The sequence below is a fragment of the Bufo gargarizans genome, chromosome 8 (assembly GCF_014858855.1).
Source record: "Bufo gargarizans isolate SCDJY-AF-19 chromosome 8, ASM1485885v1, whole genome shotgun sequence".
In the NCBI taxonomy this organism is placed as follows: domain Eukaryota; kingdom Metazoa; phylum Chordata; class Amphibia; order Anura; family Bufonidae; genus Bufo; species Bufo gargarizans.
In genome coordinates, this window is record NC_058087.1 from 199,045,503 (window position 1) to 199,067,710 (window position 22,208).

Here is a 22,208-nt window from a genome sequence, read left to right on the forward strand (position 1 = left end):
CCAGTGTATGCCTCCATCCTCCAGCATCAGTACACTCACCACCAGTGTATGCCTCCATCTTCCAGCATCAGTACACTCTCCACCAGTGTATGCCGCCATCCTCCAGCATCAGTACACTCACCACCAGTGTATGCCGCCATCCTCTAGCATCAGTACACTCACCTCCAGTGTATGCCGCCATCCTCCAGCATCAGTACACTCACCACCAGTGTATGCCTCTATCCTCCAGCATCAGTACACTCACCACCAGTGTATGCCGCCATCCTCCAGCATCAGTACACTCACCACCAGTGTATGCCGCCATCCTCCAGCATCAGTACACTCACCCCCAGTGTATGCCGCCATCCTCCAGCATCAGTACACTCACCACTAGTGTATGCCGCCATCCTCCAGCATCAGTACACTCACCACCAGTGTATGCCGCCATCCTCCAGCATCAGTACACTCATCACCAGTGTATGCCGCCATCCCCCAGCATCAGTACACTCACCACCAGTGTATGCCGCCATCCTCCAGCATCAGTACACTCACCACCAGTGTATGCCGCCATCCTCCAGCATCAGTACACTCACCCCCAGTGTATGCCGCCATCCTCCAGCATCAGTACACTCACCACCAGTGTATGCCGCCATCCTCCAGCATCAGTACACTCACCCCCAGTGTATGCCGCCATCCTCCAGCATCAGTACACTCTTCACCAGTGTATTTTAATTATCTGTTATAAGGTTATAATTAGTCAGACTGAATCCAGTGCTCACAATGTTGTCAGTTGTCAGAAGCCTTTTAATCAGAGATCTCAGTGATACAGAATAGAACAGATCAGTGGAGACAGGAGCCGCCAGTCAGGGAGTCGGTGGCTTCTCTACTATTATATATATAGATATAGCAGTGGTGGCGGGTAACTACAACCCCCAACATCCAATCTACAATTCACCAGAAGCAGAAGAAAATGACGTGGAGGTGACGCCTACTGCAGCCGCCATTCATGTAGTCGTATGAAGATAGCGCTGCTTCTAAGGTGTCGGGCCCTGTGCGCTCCACTTATGCCATAGATATTTGAACCAGTTCCATGGCAACCAAGAGTTTTTCAGTTCTTCCTCTCTTCTCTTTTCTTCCTCTCTTCTCTTTTCTTCCTCTCTTCTCTTTTCATCCTCTCTTCTCTTCTCCAGGTCAGCTTTATGTATGAACTCCAGCAGGAACCTCTTCCTTTCCACCCATTCTTTCCGGGCGTCTCTTCCTTGTCCCAGACGGTATCTGACTCCGTCCAGGGCTTTGTGAAGGATGGTCAGGATGTCGTTGGTTCTTCCCAGGGTTCTGATATGGTCTTTCTCGGTGTAGTTCTCTATCGCTATAATCTGCTCGGCTCCCATCCTCCTGAACTTCTTGTCAAGTTCAATGAAATCTCCGCTCCTTTTTTTAGTGATGACAACGATGGGGACGAGTCCTGCAAGAGACACAGAGGTGACCAGGTGTTGTGTGTGTGACAACCTGACAACTACCATAACCAGTGCCACAGATTCCACAACTGAAGACTCTCCCCGATACGGCCGCCCTGTCTGGTTACTCAGACCTCTATACTGTATATACTGTATATTTACTGGATTTATTTTAGAAGCTTCCTACAAGATAAATGGGGTTTTATTAGCCGCGGTCAGGTCTCCGGTCAGGTGGACCTCTTTCCTGATAACGGTTTCTGGAAATGTTATCAGTTGCCCCGTAGATTGTAGTAGGTGTTGGACCTTGTGCTCCACATATGTGTTTCTTTGTTATCGGTATCTTAGTTTCCTGCTGCCCATTTTTATCTGAATTCTGGATTTTTTCCATGTTCTTTCAGATGTGGGGGAGACATTCATGTCATCTGTCGTAAAGTGTTGACTTATTAGTATTACTACAGAGATGCTCGGTGTAACGTTACTCTGCACTGTAATAACCCAGTAATTGTTTGGTGTAATAATCTCAGTCGAGGCGAATTGTCCTCAGAGCTTTTTTGAAATTCAAAATAAATTCATCATTGTTCTCCGGCCTTAACTTAAATCAGCCCAGGAGTGACCCTAAACTCAACCCAGAACCAACCGTGTTTCCAGGGACCCTTCTACCTGCAATCAGTCACATGAAGAAGACATAAATATCAATCGCAAGGTGGTAACTGTAACCTGATATAGCAATTCAGATCCAGCATCCAATACCCTGTTAGAAGGAGAGCCATTGAAGATCTATGGGGCCTCTGTACTACATTATTGGGTTGCACGTTATTGGGTCAGGGGCAGCCCGGTCTTCTCCCAGGGATTTTAAATAGAGTTGAGCGAACACCTGGATGTTCGGGTTCGAGAAGTTCGGCCGAACATCCCGGAAATGTTCGGGTTCGGGATCCGAACCCGATCCGAACTTCGTCCCGAACCCGAACCCCATTGAAGTCAATGGGGACCCGAACTTTTCGGCACTAAAAAGGCTGTAAAACAGCCCAGGAAAGAGCTAGAGGGCTGCAAAAGGCAGCAACATGTAGGTAAATCCCCTGCAAACAAATGTGGATAGGGAAATGAATTAAAATAAAAATTAAATAAATAAAAATTAACCAAAATCAATTGGAGAGAGGTTCCATAGCAGAGAATCTGGCTTCCCGTCACCCACCACTGGAACAGTCCATTCTCAGATATTTAGGCCCCGGCACCCAGGCAGAGGAGAGAGGTCCCGTAACAGAGAATCTGTCTTCATGTCAGCAGAGAATCAGTCTGCATGTCATAGCAGAGAATGAGGCTTCACGTCAGCCACCACTGCAACAGTCCATTGGCATATATTTAGGCCCAGCACCCAGGCAGAGGAGGGAGGTCCCGTAACAGAGAATCTGTCTTCATGTCAGCAGAGAATTAGTCTGCATGTCATAGCAGAGAATGAGGCTTCACGTCAGCCACCACTGCAACAGTCCATTGTCATAAATTTAGGCCCAGCACCCAGGCAGAGGAGAGAGGTCCCGTAACAGAGAATCTGTCTTCATGTCAGCAGAGAATTAGTCTGCATGTCATAGCAGAGAATGAGGCTTCACGTCAGCCACCACTGCAACAGTCCATTGGCATATATTTAGGCCCAGCACCCAGGCAGAGGAGAGAGGTCCCGTAACAGACAATCTGGCTTCATGTCAGCAGAGAATCAGTCTTCATATCATAGCAGAGAATCAGGCTTCACGTCACCCACCACTGTAAGAGTCAATTTTCATAAATTTAGGCCCAGAACCCAGGCAGAGGAGAAAGGTCCCGTAACAGACAATCTGGCTTCATGTCAGCAGAGAATCAGTCTTCATATCATAGCAGAGAATCAGGCTTCACGTCACCCACCACTGCAACAGTCCATTGGCATATATTTAGGCCTAGCACCCAGGCAGAGGAGAGAGCTCCCGTAACAGACAATCTGGCTTCATGTCAGCAGAGAATTAGTCTGCATGTCATAGCAGAGAATCAGGCTTCACGTCAGCCACCACTGCAACAGTCCATTGTCATAAATTTAGGCCCAGCACCCAGGCAGAGGAGAGAGGTCCCGTAACAGAGAATCTGTCTTCATGTCAGCAGAGAATTAGTCTGCATATCATAGCAGAGAATCAGGCTTCATGTCAGCCACCACTGCAACAGTCCATTGGCATATATTTAGGCCTAGCACACAGGCAGAGGAGAGGTTCATTCAACTTTGGGTAGCATCGCAATATAATGGTAAAATGAAAATAAAAATAGGATTGAATGAGGAAGTGCCCTGGAGTCCAATAATATATGGTTATGGGGAGGTAGTTAATGTCTAATCTGGACAAGGGACGGACAGGTCCTGTGGGATCCATGCCTGGTTCATTTTTATGAACGTCAGCTTGTCCACATTGGCTGTAGACAGGCGGCTGCGTTTGTCTGTAATGACGCCCCCTGCCGTGCTGAATACACGTTCAGACAAAACGCTGGCTGCCGGGCAGGCCAGCACCTCCAAGGCATAAAAGGCTAGCTCTGGCCACGTGGACAATTTAGAGACCCAGAAGTTGAATGGGGCCGAACCATCAGTCAGTACGTGGAGGGGTGTGCACACGTACTGTTCCACCATGTTAGTGAAATGTTGCCTCCTGCTAACACGTTGCGTATCAGGTGGTGGTGCAGTTAGCTGTGGCGTGTTGACAAAAGTTTTCCACATCTCTGCCATGCTAACCCTGCCCTCAGAGGAGCTGGCATTGACACAGCTGCCTTGGCGACCTCTTGCTCCTCCTCTGCCTTGGCCTTGGGCTTCCACTTGTTCCCCTGTGACATTTGGGAATGCTCTCAGTAGCGCGTCTACCAACGTGCGCTTGTACTCGCGCATCTTCCTATCACGCTCCAGTGCAGGAAGTAAGGTGGGCACATTGTCTTTGTAGCGTGGATCCAGCAGGGTGGCAACCCAGTAGTCCGCACAGGTTAAAATGTGGGCAACTCTGCTGTCGTTGCGCAGGCACTGCAGCATGTAGTCGCTCATGTGTGCCAGGCTGCCCAGGGGTAAGGACAAGCTGTCCTCTGTGGGAGGCGTATCGTCATCGTCCTGCCTTTCCCCCCAGCCACGCACCAGTGATGGACCCGAGCTGCGTTGGGTGCCACCCCGCTGTGACCATGCTTCATCCTCATCCTCCTCCACCTCCTCCTCATCCTCGTCCTCCTCGTCCTCCAGTAGTGGGCCCTGGCTGGCCACATTTGTACCTGGCCTCTGCTGTTGCAAAAAACCTCCCTCTGAGTCACTTCGAAGAGACTGGCCTGAAAGTGCTAAAAATGACCCCTCTTCCTCATCCTCCTCCTCCTCCTCCTGGGCCACCTCCTGTTCCATCATCGCCCTAAGTGTTTTCTCAAGGAGACATAGAAGTGGTATTGTAACGCTGATAACGGTGTCATCGCCACTGGCCATGTTGGTGGAGTACTCGAAACAGCGCAACAGGGCACACAGGTCTCGCATGGAGGCCCAGTCATTGGTGGTGAAGTGGTGCTGTTCTGTAGTGCGACTGACCCGTGCGTGCTGCAGCTGAAACTCCACTATGGCCTGCTGCTGCTCGCACAGTCTGTCCAGCATGTGCAAGGTGGAGTTCCACCTGGTGGGCACGTCGCATATGAGGCGGTGAGCGGGAAGGCCGAAGTTACGCTGTAGCGCAGACAGGCGAGCAGCGGCAGGATGTGAACGCCGGAAGCGCGAACAGACGGCCCGCACTTTATGCAGCAGCTCTGACATGTCGGGGTAGTTGTGAATGAACTTCTGCACCACCAAATTCAGCACATGCGCCAAGCAAGGGATGTGCGTCAAACCGGCTAGTCCCAGAGCTGCAACGAGATTTCGCCCATTATCACACACCACCAGGCCGGGCTTGAGGCTCACCGGCAGCAACCACTCGTCGGTCTGCTGTTCTATACCCCGCCACAACTCCTGTGCGGTGTGGGGCCTGTCCCCCAAACATATGAGTTTCAGAATGGCCTGCTGACGTTTACCCCGGGCTGTGCTGAAGTTGGTGGTGAAGGTGTGTGGCTGACTGGATGAGCAGGTGGAAGAAGAGGAGGAGGAAGCCGAGAAGGAGGAGGTGGCAACAGGAGGCAAAGAATGTTGCCCTGCGATCCTTGGCGGCGGCAGGACGTGCGCCAAACAGCTCTCCGCCTGGGGCCCAGCTGCCACTACATTTACCCAGTGTGCAGTTAGGGAGATATAGCGTCCCTGGCCGTGCTTACTGGTCCACGTATCTGTGGTTAGGTGGACCTTGCTACAGATGGCGTTGCGCAGTGCACACTTGATTTTATCGGATACTTGGTTGTGCAGGGAAGGCACGGCTCTCTTGGAGAAGTAGTGCCGGCTGGGAACAACATACTGTGGGACAGCAAGCGACATGAGCTGTTTGAAGCTGTCTGTGTCCACCAGCCTAAATGACAGCATTTCATAGGCCAGTAGTTTAGAAATGCTGGCATTCAGGGCCAGGGATCGAGGGTGGCTAGGTGGGAATTTACGCTTTCTATCAAATGTTTGTGAGATGGAGAGCTGAACGCTGGCGTGTGACATGGTTGAGACGCTTGGTGACGGAGGTGGTGGTGGTGGTGTTGGTGGTACATCCCCTGTTTGCTGGGCGGCAGGTGCCAACGTTCCTCCAGAGGCGGAGGAAGAGGCTGAGGCGGCAGCAGCAGAAGAGGTAGCAGGGGGAGCCTGAGTGACTTCCTTGGTTTTAAGGTGTTTACTCCACTGCAGTTCATGCTTTGCATGCAGGTGCCTGGTCATGCAGGTTGTGCTCAGGTTCAGAACGTTAATGCCTCGCTTCAGGCTCTGATGGCACAGCGTGCAAACCACTCGGGTCTTGTCGTCAGCACATTGTTTGAAGAAGTGCCATGCCAGGGAACTCCTTGAAGCTGCCTTTGGGGTGCTCGGTCCCAGATGGCGGCGGTCAGTAGCAGGCGGAGTCTCTTGGCGGCGGGTGTTCTGCTTTTGCCCACTGCTCCCTCTTTTGCTACGCTGTTGGCTCGGTCTCACCACTGCCTCTTCCTCCGAACTGTGAAAGTCAGTGGCACGACCTTCATTCCATGTGGGGTCTAGGACCTCATCGTCCCCTGCATCGTCTTCCACCCAGTCTTGATCCCTGACCTCCTGTTCAGTCTGCACACTGCAGAAAGACGCAGCAGTTGGCACCTGTGTTTCGTCATCATCAGAGACATGCTGAGGTGGTATTCCCATGTCCTCATCATCAGGAAACATAAGTGGTTGTGCGTCAGTGCATTCTATGTCTTTCACCGCTGGGGAAGGGCTAGGTGGATGCCCTTGGGAAACCCTGCCAGCGGAGTCTTCAAACAGCATAAGAGACTGCTGCATAACTTGAGGCTGAGACAGTTTCCCTGGTATGCATGGGGGTGATGTGACAGACTGATGGGCTTGGTTTTCAGGCGCCATCTGTGCGCTTTCTGCAGAAGACTGGGTGGGAGATAATGTGAACGTGCTGGATCCACTGTCGGCCACCCAATTGACTAATGCCTGTACCTGCTCAGGCCTTACCATCCTTAGAACGGCATTGGGCCCCACCAAATATCGCTGTAAATTCTGGCGGCTACTGGGACCTGAGGTAGTTGGTACACTAGGACGTGTGGATGTGGCAGAACGGCCACGTCCTCTCCCAGCACCAGAGGGTCCACTAACACCACCACGACCATGTCCACGTCCGCGTCCCTTACTAGATGTTTTTCTCATTGTTATGGTTCACCACAACAACAAATATATTATTTGGCCCAATGTATTGTATTCAAATTCAGCGGGATATAAATTTGAGGCCTAGTATTTAGGCGCTGGGTCACCGGTATGGATTTAGTGACAGAATTAGACTTGGAAATACACAGTAGCGGGTGTGTGTGAAGTTATTCTGAATGACCCAATGTGCACCTTGAATATTATATACCCTTTTTGGGATAGATTTCAAATAGCTCTGATATAGCAGGAACCACTAAATTATGAAATTGCTAAATTGGGAATTGTACTTCAACCCAGAACAAAAAATGTGCTTTGACGGGCACTAAATAACTTTCCCAGCTACAACAGGACAACGGTAACGAGAGATTTAGAGGGATTTAAATTTGAGGCCTAGTATTTAGGCGCTGGGTCACCGGTATGGATTTAGTGACAGAATTAGACTTGGAAATACACAGTAGCGGGTGTGTGAAGTTATTCTGAATGACCCAATGTGCACCTTGAATATTATATACCCTTTTATGGATAGATTTCAAATAGCTCTGATATAGCAGAAACCACTAAATTATGAAATTGCTAAATTGGGAATTGTACTTCAACCCAGAACAAAAAATGTGCTTTGACGGACACTAAATATCTTGCCCAGCAACAACAGTACAGCGGTGGGTAACGAGAGATTTAGAGGGAATTAAATTTGAGGCCTAGTATTTAGGCGCTGGGTCACCGGTATGGATTTAGTGACAGAATTAGACTTGGAAATACACAGAAGCGTGTGTGTGAAGTTATTCTGAATGACCCTATGTGCACCTTCAATATTATATACCCTTTTAGGGATAGATTTCAAATAGCTCTGATATAGCAGAAACCACTAAATTATGAAATTGCTAAATTGAGAATTGTACTTCAACCCAGAACAAAAAATGTGCTTTGACGGACACTAAATATCTTGCCCAGCAACAACAGTACAGCGGTGGGTAACGAGAGATTTAGAGGGATTTAAATTTGAGGCCTAGTATTTAGGCGCTGGGTCACCGGTATGGATTTAGTGACAGAATTAGACTTGGAAATACACAGTAGCGTGTGTGTGAAGTTATTCTGAATGACCCTATGTGCACCTTCAATATTATATACCCTTTTATGGATAGATTTCAAATAGCTCTGATATAGCAGAAACCACTAAATTATGAAATTGCTAAATTGGGAATTGTACTTCAACCCAGAACAAAAAATGTGCTTTGACGGACACTAAATATCTTGCCCAGCAACAACAGTACAGCGGTGGGTAACGAGAGATTTAGAGGGATTTAAATTTGAGGCCTAGTATTTAGGCGCTGGGTCACCGGTATGGATTTAGTGACAGAATTAGACTTGGAAATGCACAGTAGCGGGTGTGTGTGAAGTTATTCTGAATGACCCTATGTGCACCTTCAATATTATATACCCTTTTAGGGATAGATTTCAAATAGCTCTGATATAGCAGAAACCACTAAATTATGAAATTGCTAAATTGGGAATTGTACTTCAACCCAGAACAAAAAATGTGCTTTGACGGACACTAAATATCTTGCCCAGCAACAACAGTACAGCGGTGGGTAACGAGAGATTTAGAGGGATTTAAATTTGAGGCCTAGTATTTAGGCGCTGGGTGACAGGTATGGGTTTAGTGACAGAATTAGACTTGGAAATACACAGTAGCGTGTGTGTGAAGTTATTCTGAATGACCCAATGTGCACCTTCAATATTATATACCCTTTTTGGGATAGATTTCAAATAGCTCTGATATAGCAGAAACCACTAAATTATGAAATTGCTAAATTGGGAATTGTATTTCAACCCAGAACAAGAAATGTGCTTGAACGGACACTAAATAACTCGCCCAGCTACAGCACTAGGGACAGATTTAGCTGGATATAAATTTGAGGCCTAGTATTTAGGCGCTGGGTGACCGGTATGGATTTAGTGACAGAATTAGACTGGGATATGGCCAAAAAATAAACAGACTATTGCTGGTTAAATGCACTTGGTGTGACAGCTTCACCCTGATGTAGGCTTTAGCCAAAAAACAACCACACCATTGAGGGTTAAATGCACTTGGTGACAGGCGCAGCTTGCCCCTGATTTTGTATATGGCCAAAAAATGAACAGACTATTGCTGGTTAAATGCACTTGGTGTGACAGCTTCACCCTGATGTAGGCTTTAGCCAAAAAACAACCACACCATTGAGGGTTAAATGCACTTGGTCGCAGCTTGTGCTGGCGCACCACAAGACACAAAATGGCCGCCGATCACCCCAGAAAAATGAGACTGACAAACGGTCTGTGCAGCCTAAAAACAGTGAGCAATTGAGGATCAGCAGCTCAATGATCCACAGCTGCAGATCGATCAGTTAATCAAGTCCTTTGGAGGAGTTAATCTGCCTAATCTCGCCCTACTGTCGCAGCCGCAACCTCTCCCTACGCTAATCAGAGCAGAGTGACGGGCGGCGCTATGTGACTCCAGCTTAAATAGAGGCTGGGTCACATGGTGCTCTGGCCAATCACAGCCATGCCAATAGTAGGCATGGCTGTGATGGCCTCTTGGGGCAAGTAGTATGACGCTTGTTGATTGGCTGCTTTGCAGCCTTTCAAAAAGCGCCAAGAAAGCGTCACAAAAGCGCGAAGAAAGCGACGAACACCGAACCCGAACCCGGACTTTTACGAAAATGTCCGGGTTCGGGTCCGTGTCACGGACACCCCAAAATTCGGTACGAACCCGAACTATACAGTTCGAGTTCGCTCATCCCTAATTTTAAGTAGAAACCTTCTAGAACATTGTCCTTAATGGATTGCACAGTTTATCAGGCTGCCGTACATGAAGCCCCAGAGGAATCTGATAACACAGGGACTCTGAGGTCACCAGAGTGAGAGGACTCTGCCGCCTCTCTGGCCATGTTCATGAACCTCATAAGTCACCAGGAAATACATCTACATTAATAGAGGACATGGAAGACGGGGCAAGAGGGGGATGCAGCTGCAGTCTGCCACCCAATGCTTTACTGGGAAATAAAATAGCACTGACATCTTCATATTAGTCATTCCTGCACTGGATCAGATTAGGAGGAGGATAGCAGCCTCAGAGCAAGAGGGAAGCAAGTTCTAGGAGCTCTACGCGAGAGTCCTCCACACACAGCACACCACGTACCTGTCATCTTCACACAGTTGTCCATAAATGTTTGCACGTCATTTCTTTCACTGTCAGAAAAATTAAATGCAGCGCTGTAGAAATAAAAGATAGATGATGATGGTGGTGACAGTGGTGTGAATGATGATCAGTGTGCTAATGATGATAGTGACCATGATGGTGGTGAATGTGAAGATGGAGCTACTGTATGATGATGGTAACCACCATGATGGTGAGAGTTGAGATGATGATTATGCTGGTGATAGTGATGTTGATGGTCATGATGAAGGTTGTGGTGATGATGGTGTTCATGAAGATGAAGGACATAAATCCTGGCAGAAGATGTCTGATGTTCTCTATATCTGATGTTTCTTTGTTGGTTTTTAGCTGTAGCTTCTCTGCCTGTATTATCACATTTCTGGGACAGCCTCGTTGCAGTAGACGCCATTATGAGGGATTCTGTCAGCTGCCGGGCAGTCCTATAATCTGCCTCTCTCTTGATTTCTGCCCTTGTTATGGCCTCAGCATTGACCAGCAGTTGGTGGGACATGTCCACATGGATCTAAGCTAGGATGGGAATGAGCCTACGGGTCTTGTCAGGTTTGTTCTGTGATAACATTGGTACTTACATAACTAGAGAAATTATCTGCAGCCCCTCACCTGTGTACTAGGATGGGGACGATGAAGTCGTTGTAGTTGGGGTTCAGATCAGCATCTTGCAGCCGGTTCATCATATCTGTGTAGTTCTCCATCCACTCCACCTTCTCACCGATGGGGATAAAGTTTCCTGGAGATAATCACATTTACATTATGTATTGATGAGGGTCACCATGAGGAGACAAGTTTGCTCTCCTGGAGTAAGATGCATTAGAGGAATATAGTCCTCTGATGTGGTGTGAGGGGAGTTTTATATTGGCCAGCTTGTCTACTTTCCCGAGCTTCTCATTTCTGGTATCTTTGTATAATGTACATTCATTAACTCCTTATTCTTCTGTGATGTTAAATATGTTTGTGTCATGGGCGTGACAATCGTGGCCACAGGGGTTGTAACTGTGACTGGGTCCAGAGCAGTAGAGTTCCCCCGTCAGATGGCAGGAGCAGGACCACTATCACATTGCCTCCAGTACGGGGCACATTTAACCCCTGCCTCTCTCAGCTCTGTCTAACAGCTGTGGTGGAGGCAGGAGAGGGACTTACTAGGCCCAAGGAGCTGGTCCTCCGGGTCCTGCATTAAACATCAGCTGGATAATTCTTCTGAGGAGGGTTCAGAGCAGAGAGGCCTAAAGTGGGTTTACAAATGAATGGTGGAGAGAAGATGACAGCGGGGTATGCTGCGCATGTAATCTGACACTCCCCCAGAATTCAGTTAGCAGGAAGGTGATATGACCCAACACACGGGACACCTATATGTGATAAATCAATACAGATGATTGTGGAATAATGATATTTCGACTGTACTTTTCTCTGTTCATATTTATGTGCCTAGATGTCCATATCCAGGTGATGTACATAACATGGCTGCCTGTCTCTAGGTCAGTGGTGGTGAACCTATGGCACGGGTGCCAGAGGCGGCACTCAGAACCCTCTCTGTGGGCACCCGCACCCTGGAAAAAGTCTATGGTGTACCGATACGCCTTAGACTTTTCCTGCCATTCATCAGCGCAGGGCGCACTATGAACAGCACAGGCAGAACACTGAATGTAGGCTATTATAGCTAAATTATAAAGTATGTGGAAGATATACTAAATTGGTATTTAGGTTAAATTGCCTTTTGGCACTTTGCAATAAATAAGTGGGTTTTGGGTTGCAGTTTGGGCACTCGGTCTGTAAATGGCTCACCATCACTGCTCTAGGTGATGTATATAACATGGCTGTCTGTCTGTATGTGATGTACATAACATGGCTGCCTGTCTATAGGTGATGTATATAACATGGCTGCTTGTCTATAGGTGATGTACATAACATTCTGCCTGTCTATAGGTGATGTATATAACATGGCTGCCTGTCTCTAGGTGATGTACATAACATGGCTGCCTGTCTCTAGGTGATGTGTATAACATGGATGCCTGTCTATAGGTGATGTATATAACATGGCTGCCTGTCTCTAGGTGATGTGTATAACATGGCTGCTTGTCTCTAGGTGATGTGTATAACATGGATGCCTGTCTATAGGTGATGTGTATAACATGGATGCCTGTCTATAGGTGATGTATATAACATGGCTGCCTGTCTCTAGGTGATGTGTATAACATGTCTGTCTGTATGTGATGTGTATAACATGGATGCCTGTCTCTAGGTGATGTGTATAACATGGCTGTCTGTATGTGATGTGTATAACATGGATGCCTGTCTCTAGGTGATGTGTATAACATGGCTGTCTGTATGTGATGTGTATAACATGGCTGCCTGTCTCTAGGTGATGTACATAACATGGCTGCCTGTCTCTAGGTGATGTATATAACATGGCTGTCTGTATGTGATGTATATAACATGGCTGCCTGTCTCTAGGTGATGTATATAACATGGCTGCCTGTCTCTAGGTGATGTGTATAACATGGCTGCCTGTCTATAGGTGATGTACATAACATGGCTGCCTGTCTATAGGTGATGTATATAACATGGCTGCCTGTCTATAGGTGATGTATATAACATGGCTGCCTGTCTATAGGTGATGTATATAACATGGCTGCCTGTCTATAGGTGTTGTATATAACATGGCTGCCTGTCTATAGGTGATGTATATAACATGGCTGGCTGTCTATAGGTGATGTATATAACATGGCTGCCTGTCTCTAGGTGATGTATATAACACGGCAGAAGTTCTGTTTGGCCCTGTTTGGATGGTCCATGGATGCATGACAAGCATACTGTCGAGTCGTTCCCCCCTATGTCCCCCAATTCCCAACCAAATATAGACGCCAAACCACAGGTGGATTTTCTTGGCCACAGAAGCCATTTATTAAATAACAAAACATACAATAAATAATATAAATAACCAACCATCCCAAAAGGCCTTCCCACATGAAGGCCCGCCCAAGGAGAGCCTGAAACACGGGGAGGGTCCTTGAAGCCCTGTAAACCCGACGGGTATCTGCCCCGCCCCTTAATTGAATTAAATTACCTCTAGCCGATAAACGCCAGCTCAGAGGCAGAAAACGGTAACCATGGGCGACAAACATAGGCAGGTACCCGCCATATCACTCCCCAAATTCCAGTACCTGGGGAGTCCAGAGCCCAATTTGCTCCCTCCCCACTACACCAGATCCACCATAACCACCAACTCCAAGGACCCACCACCGCCCCGGCCGCTATGACATTAGAAAACAGTCCCTGCTTGACCAAACCAAAAAATCCACCCATAACCACTCTGTCCTTAACCAAGAACCGCCGTCACTCCAGGAAACTCAACCACTGCTGGAAAATGCAGCCCAAAGGGTGGGTGAGTGGGGGCTGCTGCAGATTCAGTTGTTCCCTGCAAAATGGCCCCTCTTCCCGCTCCTCCCACCCCTTTTAACAACTTACCCCCTCCCCTAATGCAACGCCCACCTAAAAACCTACCAATTAACCCCTTATCTCCCTAACAGCTCTCCTCCCTCCAGGCCTCTGTCATGCCAGACCTCCCACCAGTCTTGCAGCCCTAGGTCCGGCCTGTACTTGACAAGCGTACTGTCGAGTCGTTCCCCCCTATGTCCCCCAATTCCCAACCAAATAAAGAGGCCACACCACAGGTGGATTTAATTGGCCACAGCAGCCATTTATTAAATAACAAAACATAAAATAAATAATATAATTAACCAACCCTCCCAAAAGGCCTTCCCACATGAAGGCCTGCCCAAGAAGAACCTGAAACACGGGGGGGGGTCCTTGGAGCCCTGTAAACCCGACGGGTATCTGCCCTGCCCCTTAATTGAATAAAATTTCCTCTAGCCGATAAGCACCAGCTCAGAGGCAGAAACCGGTAACCATGGGCGACAAACGTAGGCAGATACCCGCCATATCACGCCCCAAATTCCAGTACCTGGGGAGTCCAGAGCCCACTTGGCTCCCTCCCCACCACACCAGATCCACCATAACCACCAACTCCAAGGACCCACCACCGCCCACGACACAAGGTGGTGACACCTCACCTCCTTGCGTCCCGCCACACCCGCAAAGCCAACTCAATCCCATCCTGCAAACCCGAACACCATAAATCAATCCCCACCCCATTCAGGTGTACTCCATCCCCCCTCCAAAACTCCCCCACAGCAGCTTCCAAATCCCTATGACGCACCGCAAAACCGCCATTCCTCACCACAAAACGCCCTACCGCCCTATTAAATTTCATCCTGGCTTTATTGACTTTCTCCACCGACCTAGCGTTCCTCCACTGCTTCCGTGGCACCATATCCGACCAGACTGTCACCAAACCTGGAAACTGAGCCCACAAACATAATAAATCAAATTTAATGTCTTTGGTGAGCTCCCTAAAAGGACGCATTCCCAAATCATTCCCCCCCACATGTAACACCAATACCCCCGGGGCAACATCTAACTTTGCAAATCTATGGAATTCTAGAAGAACACGACTCCACAGCATTCCTCTCATCCCCAACCAGCGAATCACTGCCTCCTCTCTTGGAAAACCCAGTTGCCTTCCATCCGGCCTAACTGCTGCCCGCAACGCTCCCCAGAACACGTACGAGTGCCCCATGATCCACACCAGGAAAGCCGAACCACCTGCAGGAAACACAAAATACAACATATCAACAAAAACGTTCTTCACATGCCCCCCAACCCAGACAAACACCATTCCCCCTCTTATAATAACGCTGGCCTAACATAGGACCGGAACCGGATAGACTCCCACCGCCCAATGCGGTGAATAGCGTCATCCCCCAACCCCCTCCGTGGCCGTGCCAATCCGGAAAAAGTGACCCCCAAACAGCGAGGGGTCCCTATCCAACCTGGCCAAACAAGCCCGTAACACAGCTAAAAACTGGAAACGTGAAAGAAAATACCCATACTCATGCACCAACAGTGGCCCATCACCCTCAACCATGTTCCCCCAAATACAAAATTCCACCCTGTCAGCAAATAACTCCACATCCTCTCTCTGAAGCCCACCCCCACGGCTCTTACTCGGACTGACCAATTCCCCAATCCGCAATGCCCCAAAAAAGGCCAAAGAAAAAGCTAACTGAAACAACCATACCTCCCCAACCAACACACAAACCTGACCCAACTGCTCCTCTCTTCAATGTCCGACAAGCAACAACAGAACCCCATCTTCCAGACCGTGCCCCTGAAAATGCTGACACCATTCCTCCCAACACCCCCATGCCTTATCATATGCCGCCCAGGTCTCCCCCGACAAGGATCCCCTCACCAACTCTCCAACCGACTAAATGGCAGATTCCACAACTCCTAAGATCGCTCCTTGCTCTTCCGCCTCCGGTGCCAACACCAGAAACCGATCCGACTGAAAACGAGACAAGGCATCTGCAATTGAGTTATTTACCACAGGCACATGAGTCGCTACTATCCAAGCATTCAGTGATAGACAACCCAAAACCAAATGCTGAAGCAAGCACACAACCGGCGGAGATGAAGCCGAAATACGATTAATAGCCTCCACCACCCCTAAGTTGTCACAATAGAACCGCAACTTCCTATTTCGGAAAAATTCCCCCCAAATGGACACCGCCACCACAATGGGAAAAAGCTCTAGCAACACTAAATTCTTTACCGAGCCTTCTTCCTTCCATCTCAGCGGCCACTCGCCTACACACCACTGACCCCGCCCCAAAACCGTGCCCACCCGCTGCATCACTAAACAAGTCCAGCTCTGCCGCCAACACCCCATCCGCCATCCATAAAGACCGCCCATTATATCTTTCCAAAAAGGAAGCCTACGCCTTTAAATCATCCCGCAGCTCCAGATTAAGCCGCACAAAATGATGAGGAGCGCAAACCCCCGCAGTCGACCTAGCCAATTTCCTACAAAAAATCTGCCCCATTGGCATAATACGACACGCAAAATTTAGCTTCCCCAACAAAGACTGCAACTCACGTAGCCACATCTTTTGACGCCTACACACAACTGACACCTCACGTCGAAGATCATCTAACTTGTCCTCAGGCAATCTGCACTCCATCGTCACAGAGTTGATGATACCCCAAAAACTTCCATTTTTTCCCGCGCCAAGGGAACCCCAAAAAGTTCCGACATGGCAACATCACGGAGCATCCATTCGAACCTTGCAGCCCAATAAACAAAAAGTCATCCAAATAGTGGATAATAGAACCCCAACCCGACCACTCACGCACTACCCATTCTAAAAAGGTGCTGAATGTCTCAAAATAAGCGCACGACATCGAACAACCCATAGGCAAACACTGATCAACAAAAAAAAAGTCCCAAAAACAACCCAGCAAGTTCTGACAATCCAGGTGTATTGGTAACAGACGAAAGGCAGCCTCAATATCCACCTTAGCCAACAACGCTCCCTGCCCATAAGACCGAACCCAACGAACCGCCTCATCGAACGAGGTATACACCACTGAACACAACTCTGGCGCAATCCCGTCGTTAACCAAACCCCCTTTTAGAAAAGAAAGGTGGTGGATAAGGCGAAATTTGTTAGGCTCCATCTTTGGCACAACCCCCAATGGTGACACCCACAAATCCTGCATCGGCAGGTCCCGAAAGGGCCCTGCCATGCGACCTTACTCCACCTCTTTTCGCAATTTCTCGGTCACCACCCCTGGACGCTCCATCGCCGACCCCAAACTTTTTCTCCCTTGCCAAAAATCACCCCCAACGAATGGAATCCGAAAACCCTCCCTATAACCTCCAAACAAAACCGCCACCGCCTCCACATTAGGGTACTTATTTAGAAAGGGTACCATCTCTGTTACCCGAATTGCCGTCCGCCCCTTTTCCATACCCCTCGCTTCCCCCTTTTCCTCTACGACCTTTAAAACACCGCTGCGCTCCATGATTCCCCCCACATGAGGAACACTCGTGCTTAAATTTACACTTATCCCCATACCTGCATCCACCCTCATTAAACTGGAAACATAACCCCTTTTGTAAGGCCGCCGAGCGCTCTGATTGCCCAGAACCCCCGGCGCCCCCTGGAAAGGACTGCCCTGCCCTAACTGGGGCCATCACCCGCATCCACAAACCTATATCTTTATGATCCCACCGGATGCAAGGCCGAGCCGCTTTTCGTTGCCGAAATTGCTCATCATACCTGAACCCCCCATATACCCTATATGCCTCCCCTATCGCGTCCAGATAACAGAAAAGGGCAGAACAATTCTCCGGCGCCTTCTCCCCAGGATCACAAACGCCTGCATCCAGTTGGAAAAAGTCAGAGGAATCACACAATACCGCTGCCTATCCTCATCTTCTTTCTTTTTATCATTCTTCCTTTCCCTATCCAAATTAAACCTCTCAAGGGGGAGCAATGAGAAAATGTCCACATATTCCCCTTTCCAAATTTTTTCTTTTACCTCCATCCTCAAGTGCGCCCCCAGAGGCCCCTCAAAGCAAACATAAACCTCCCCTCGCGCAGCGTCGTCTAAACGCGGCTCCCCCCGTCCTTATCCTTACTACCCTCATTCTCCCTAACCCCATCCGTATAATTCGACTCCTGTAACGATGCCGCCAACGCCCCGCTGGCCCCTGCTTCCCTAGCCCTATTAACTCCTGTCCGTTCTGCAATACCCGGTACTCCTGACCCCTGCAAGCCCCAAGCCGCCAGCGGTGACCCCATCCCAGGTCCCGCCAGTCCTTGTACTAGCTCCCACAAACCCAGTAATAAATCCCCCAGCCCAGCTACGGAACAACAAAACGTCACATTCCCTTACATTCCCTTATCTTGCCCCCAACTGACACTGTTCACGTACCCTGAATACTCCCAGCCTGGACGCTGGAGTGGCATTGTAGTGTAGCAACAATGGAGTGTCCAAAATACCCTATACCCCAGGCTCAGAGTCACGGTACCAGCCCAACAACCTGTACTCAAGGTGGCGTAAACAGCAGAGCCCGCAAGTCGATACTGTGCCGCAGGGTAACGGACCTGACCGCTGGCGCACACGGCAGAGCCTACAAGTCGATAACCGTGTCGCTGAGTCACTGACCTGGGTATGTCCTGTGTTTACTGGTTGCTCCCAAACAGACAGCAAGTCCCTGCCACAACATGCCCTGCAGAACCTTTAACTCTGACCCTCTGTTCCGATCAGCTTCCTGACGCCGATACTCATTCCTGCGAACAGAATCCGGATCCACACGGTTCTCTCATGCAGCTCACAAAATGGCGGACTACTTCTTCTCCAAGCTGAGCAACTCCACCTCTCCTGGTAGCTCCAACCGTTCCATGGCTCTTCCGGCCTTCCGGGACCCAGTCCTCTATCTCTCTGGGAAGCCTTCTGGATCGCTGACCCTGGCCTGGTCCTTATCCGATGGGGACTTACACCAACTCGCAGGTCCTTCCATCCACCATGAGGCCTCACAGGGTCTGTAACCACGTTCCACGGTCCAACTGACCTTCTGGAAACCGATCCTTTCTTCCTTGACAACATCTGCATTGCTGACAGGCATCAGTCACTTCTGACAGTCACTTTGACCGCTCCAAGTCCCACAGACCTGAGGATGGCACTGGATCCTGTCTTCAGCCTCTGCACAAACATGTCTCCTCAGGTCACCATTTCCTCTCTCTCTTGCACACACAACAGCATGAGTCATCATCTGTTCTGCATATTCAAATCCCAGAGTCTGCTGGCTGTAGCTGCAAAACAGTGGCCTCTAGTGCCCTGGAATGCCAATTGACAGTTTTCAGAAACAGCATTCAAGAATTAGTGGCTGTTTCACCATCTTACACGATCACTGAAGATAGCCCAGGAGCCTGCGCTTCTGCAGCTCCGCCACTAGAGGCCGCAGTTATGCAAGCTGGAGCCGTCTCTGAGCCAGCCACACGCTGCCCGATCAGGGAAGGAAGCACAGGGCCACCATCTTGACCCCGCTGACACGTAGAAGAATGGGCATCTCTCCCTTACCGGGCAAGGTGAGTCCGACCTGACCCACCTGCCGAACCTGGTCCTGCATCCCCGCCAGCTGAATCGGATGAGGGAACCTCTTGCCACCCCCACCCAGGGTCCCGCCGTCATTAAGGATTCCTCCCAGCATGCGACCGCCTGACACTGGTGCTTTTACCTGCGGTGCGTGCCGGAGGGGCTCCTAACCCGGCACCGGACCCTCGGGGTCTCCTCCGGACTAAGGCGCGCCAGAGGCCGGATCCCCCGACCCGGCAACAGGCCCGCAAAAGAAGCCCGCAGCCACTCCTGACCCCTACTCTCCGCTGCCGCCCGGAGTTGCGCCAGCAGCACGTCAATAGCAGACATCGTCGCAGGTACCCAACAAAAACACTAAAGAAGTAAGGCAGCAGCTCAGACTATGCGGGCTGCTGCAGATTGAGTTGTTCCATGCAAAATGTCCCCTCTTCCTGCTCCTCCCACCCATTTTAACACCTTACCCCCTCCCCTAATGCAACGCCCACCTAAAAACCTACCAATTAACCCCTCCCTAACAGCTCTCCTCCCTCCAGGCCTCTGTCATGCCAGGCCTCCCCCCAGTCTTGCAGCCCTAGGTCCGGCCTGTACTTTATACAGGACTGCTCTGTGATCTATACCATTCTGGCTGCACTGATATAGGAAACATATAGAATTGTGCACATGTACTAGAAGGTCTATATTTATATTAATACACAGAAAATAACAAAGATAAAAAGGGACAATGACATTAAATGCTGTAATCTTCTTCTGGTTATTTGTCCCTCCTGGTGTTTACGTTTTTCTACAATGTCCAGCTGGTTACATGGAGGCAGGACTGGACCATGCAGTAGGTATAGTGAGAGTAATGACTCTAGGGCAGTGGTGGCGAACCTATGGCACGGGTGCCAGAGGTGGCACTCAAAATCCTATCTGTGGGCAGGCACGCCCTGGAAAAAGTCTATGATGTACCAATATGCCTTAGACTTTTCCTGCCATTCATCAGCGCAGGGGGCGCACTATGAACAGCACAGGCGGCGCACTAAATGTAAGCGGCTATTATAGCTAAATTATAAAGTACATAGAAAATATACTATATTGGACTGTAGTATTCGAGTTAAATTGCAGTGTTGGCACAAATGCAGGGGATCCGCCGAGAGTCCGGTCCATGCGATAAATAGGTGGATTTTGGGTTGCACTTTGGGCACTCTAAAAGGTTCGCCATCACTGCTCTAGGGTATGCTCCATCTACACATAGAAAAGCTCTGAACTTCGAGATGAAGATTGCTACATCTGTAGTTCCCTCAGCTGGTGATACTGTAGGTGCTAGGCCACAATCTATTCCTCCTTGAAAGTAATGTGTGTAAATGAGTGCATAATATACAATGGAATGATCCCCGTCTGCCCTGCTCCGGAGCACAGAGCTGCACTTAACGCAGCCCTCAGTTCGGAGACTTGTTGGGTAAGGCTTCTCAGAGACACAAAGTCACACACACAATATGGGGAGAAATCAAGGTTATGTCACAGTGTTAGAAGATCATTTCATACTTGGTTTCACATAGGGAAACACTGGCGATGCATTCAGGATATGTGCGCCGCTCACCTCCCACCCTGCCCCTCGTGACGCCATCGAGTATTCTTCTAGTCCTGAGTCATGTTCTGCTCATTAATCAGTACAGTATCAGTGCGGCCATATTCTGACTGCCGCACCGCAGTGCAGATAGATAAATGGCCGCTTCCTGCTGTCGACCATGACTGATTGGGGGAGTTTGTTGTCTTTTCCACTGATTACGATGGTGGCCACTGTTACTGACCATTCACTGTCATAGGTGACCCCATAGAACGGGGTGTGGCAGGAATAACATGTTGAAAGGCTCAACCCTGCAAATCCAGTATTTACTTAAATTTATTTAGAAAATATCATATATAAAAAGGATAAAACAATTCCAGGATATTTACCCCAATACATCCCTAATCCAACCCCATTATAAGTCTAGTATTTGAGACTTTCACTCACCCAGTTGGCCGTAGATCTCTGCTTTCTCAAGGCTGTTATTCATGCCATACCCTCTGTTGTCCACTATGGTGATGTTCTCGGTCAGCTCGTAGGATTTTCTCTCCATTGTCATGGCTCCTCCGTCTGATCTTTCTCCAGCAACAGCGTATGGTGTGTATGTCTCACTGTCTTCCAGCACGTACTTACAGGAGTTGATGAAGGAGGACTTGCCATGACCCAGGTAACCGAAGAGCTGCAGGAGAACCCGGGAGTAGCCCTGATTACCACGAGGTCCATCATCCAGCCTGAAGCTGAGGACACGTTCTTTGAGCTGGGCAGGAGTCATCTCTAAGGTTCCTTCTTCTCTGTATCTGAGAACTATGGGGGTCTGGAATTTATACCTCAGCACGCTTTCACTTTCGCAGATGAATTACAGGAAACTAAGCTATGATTTCTGAGAAATAGAAGCAGGGAGTGACAGGACAGCAGAAGGTGGCTTTTCTGCATGAGTGATAATACAGAATTAGTGATGGGTGAACATTGGCCAGCACATGTTCTTGAACCGCGTGCTCGCAATCAAATGTTTACAAACTGCGCGTTTGCGGCGGGCCCCATTGACTTTAATGGCAGGTGAACCTGAAAATCCTTCAGCTCATATTTGCAGCCACCAAATACAAACTATGAGTGCACAAGTCGTCCCACAACATGGACAGTGACCAGAGGGAGATAATTGGCAAAGATTCCCACAAAAAATATGTATTTTAATCAGGGGCCATTTTTATGTGTCTTAAAGGGAAACTCTCAAAAATGTGCCCTGACGGGGCCTAG

General features: G+C 49.1%; 1 protein-coding gene across 1 annotated transcript; it reads right to left on the bottom strand.

Moving 5' to 3' along the window:
- Positions 1-765: 765 nt before the first annotated feature.
- Positions 766-21,763, bottom strand: LOC122945297. The gene is made up of 4 exons (XM_044304334.1): positions 21,402-21,763; positions 11,009-11,135; positions 10,370-10,443; positions 766-1,444 (listed from the first exon to the last, which is right to left on the bottom strand). The coding sequence occupies exons 1-4, from the start codon at positions 21,724-21,726 to the stop codon at positions 1,014-1,016; spliced, it is 957 nt and encodes a 318-aa protein (XP_044160269.1). The 5' UTR covers positions 21,727-21,763; the 3' UTR covers positions 766-1,013.
- Between the last annotated feature and the right edge of the window lie 445 nt (positions 21,764-22,208).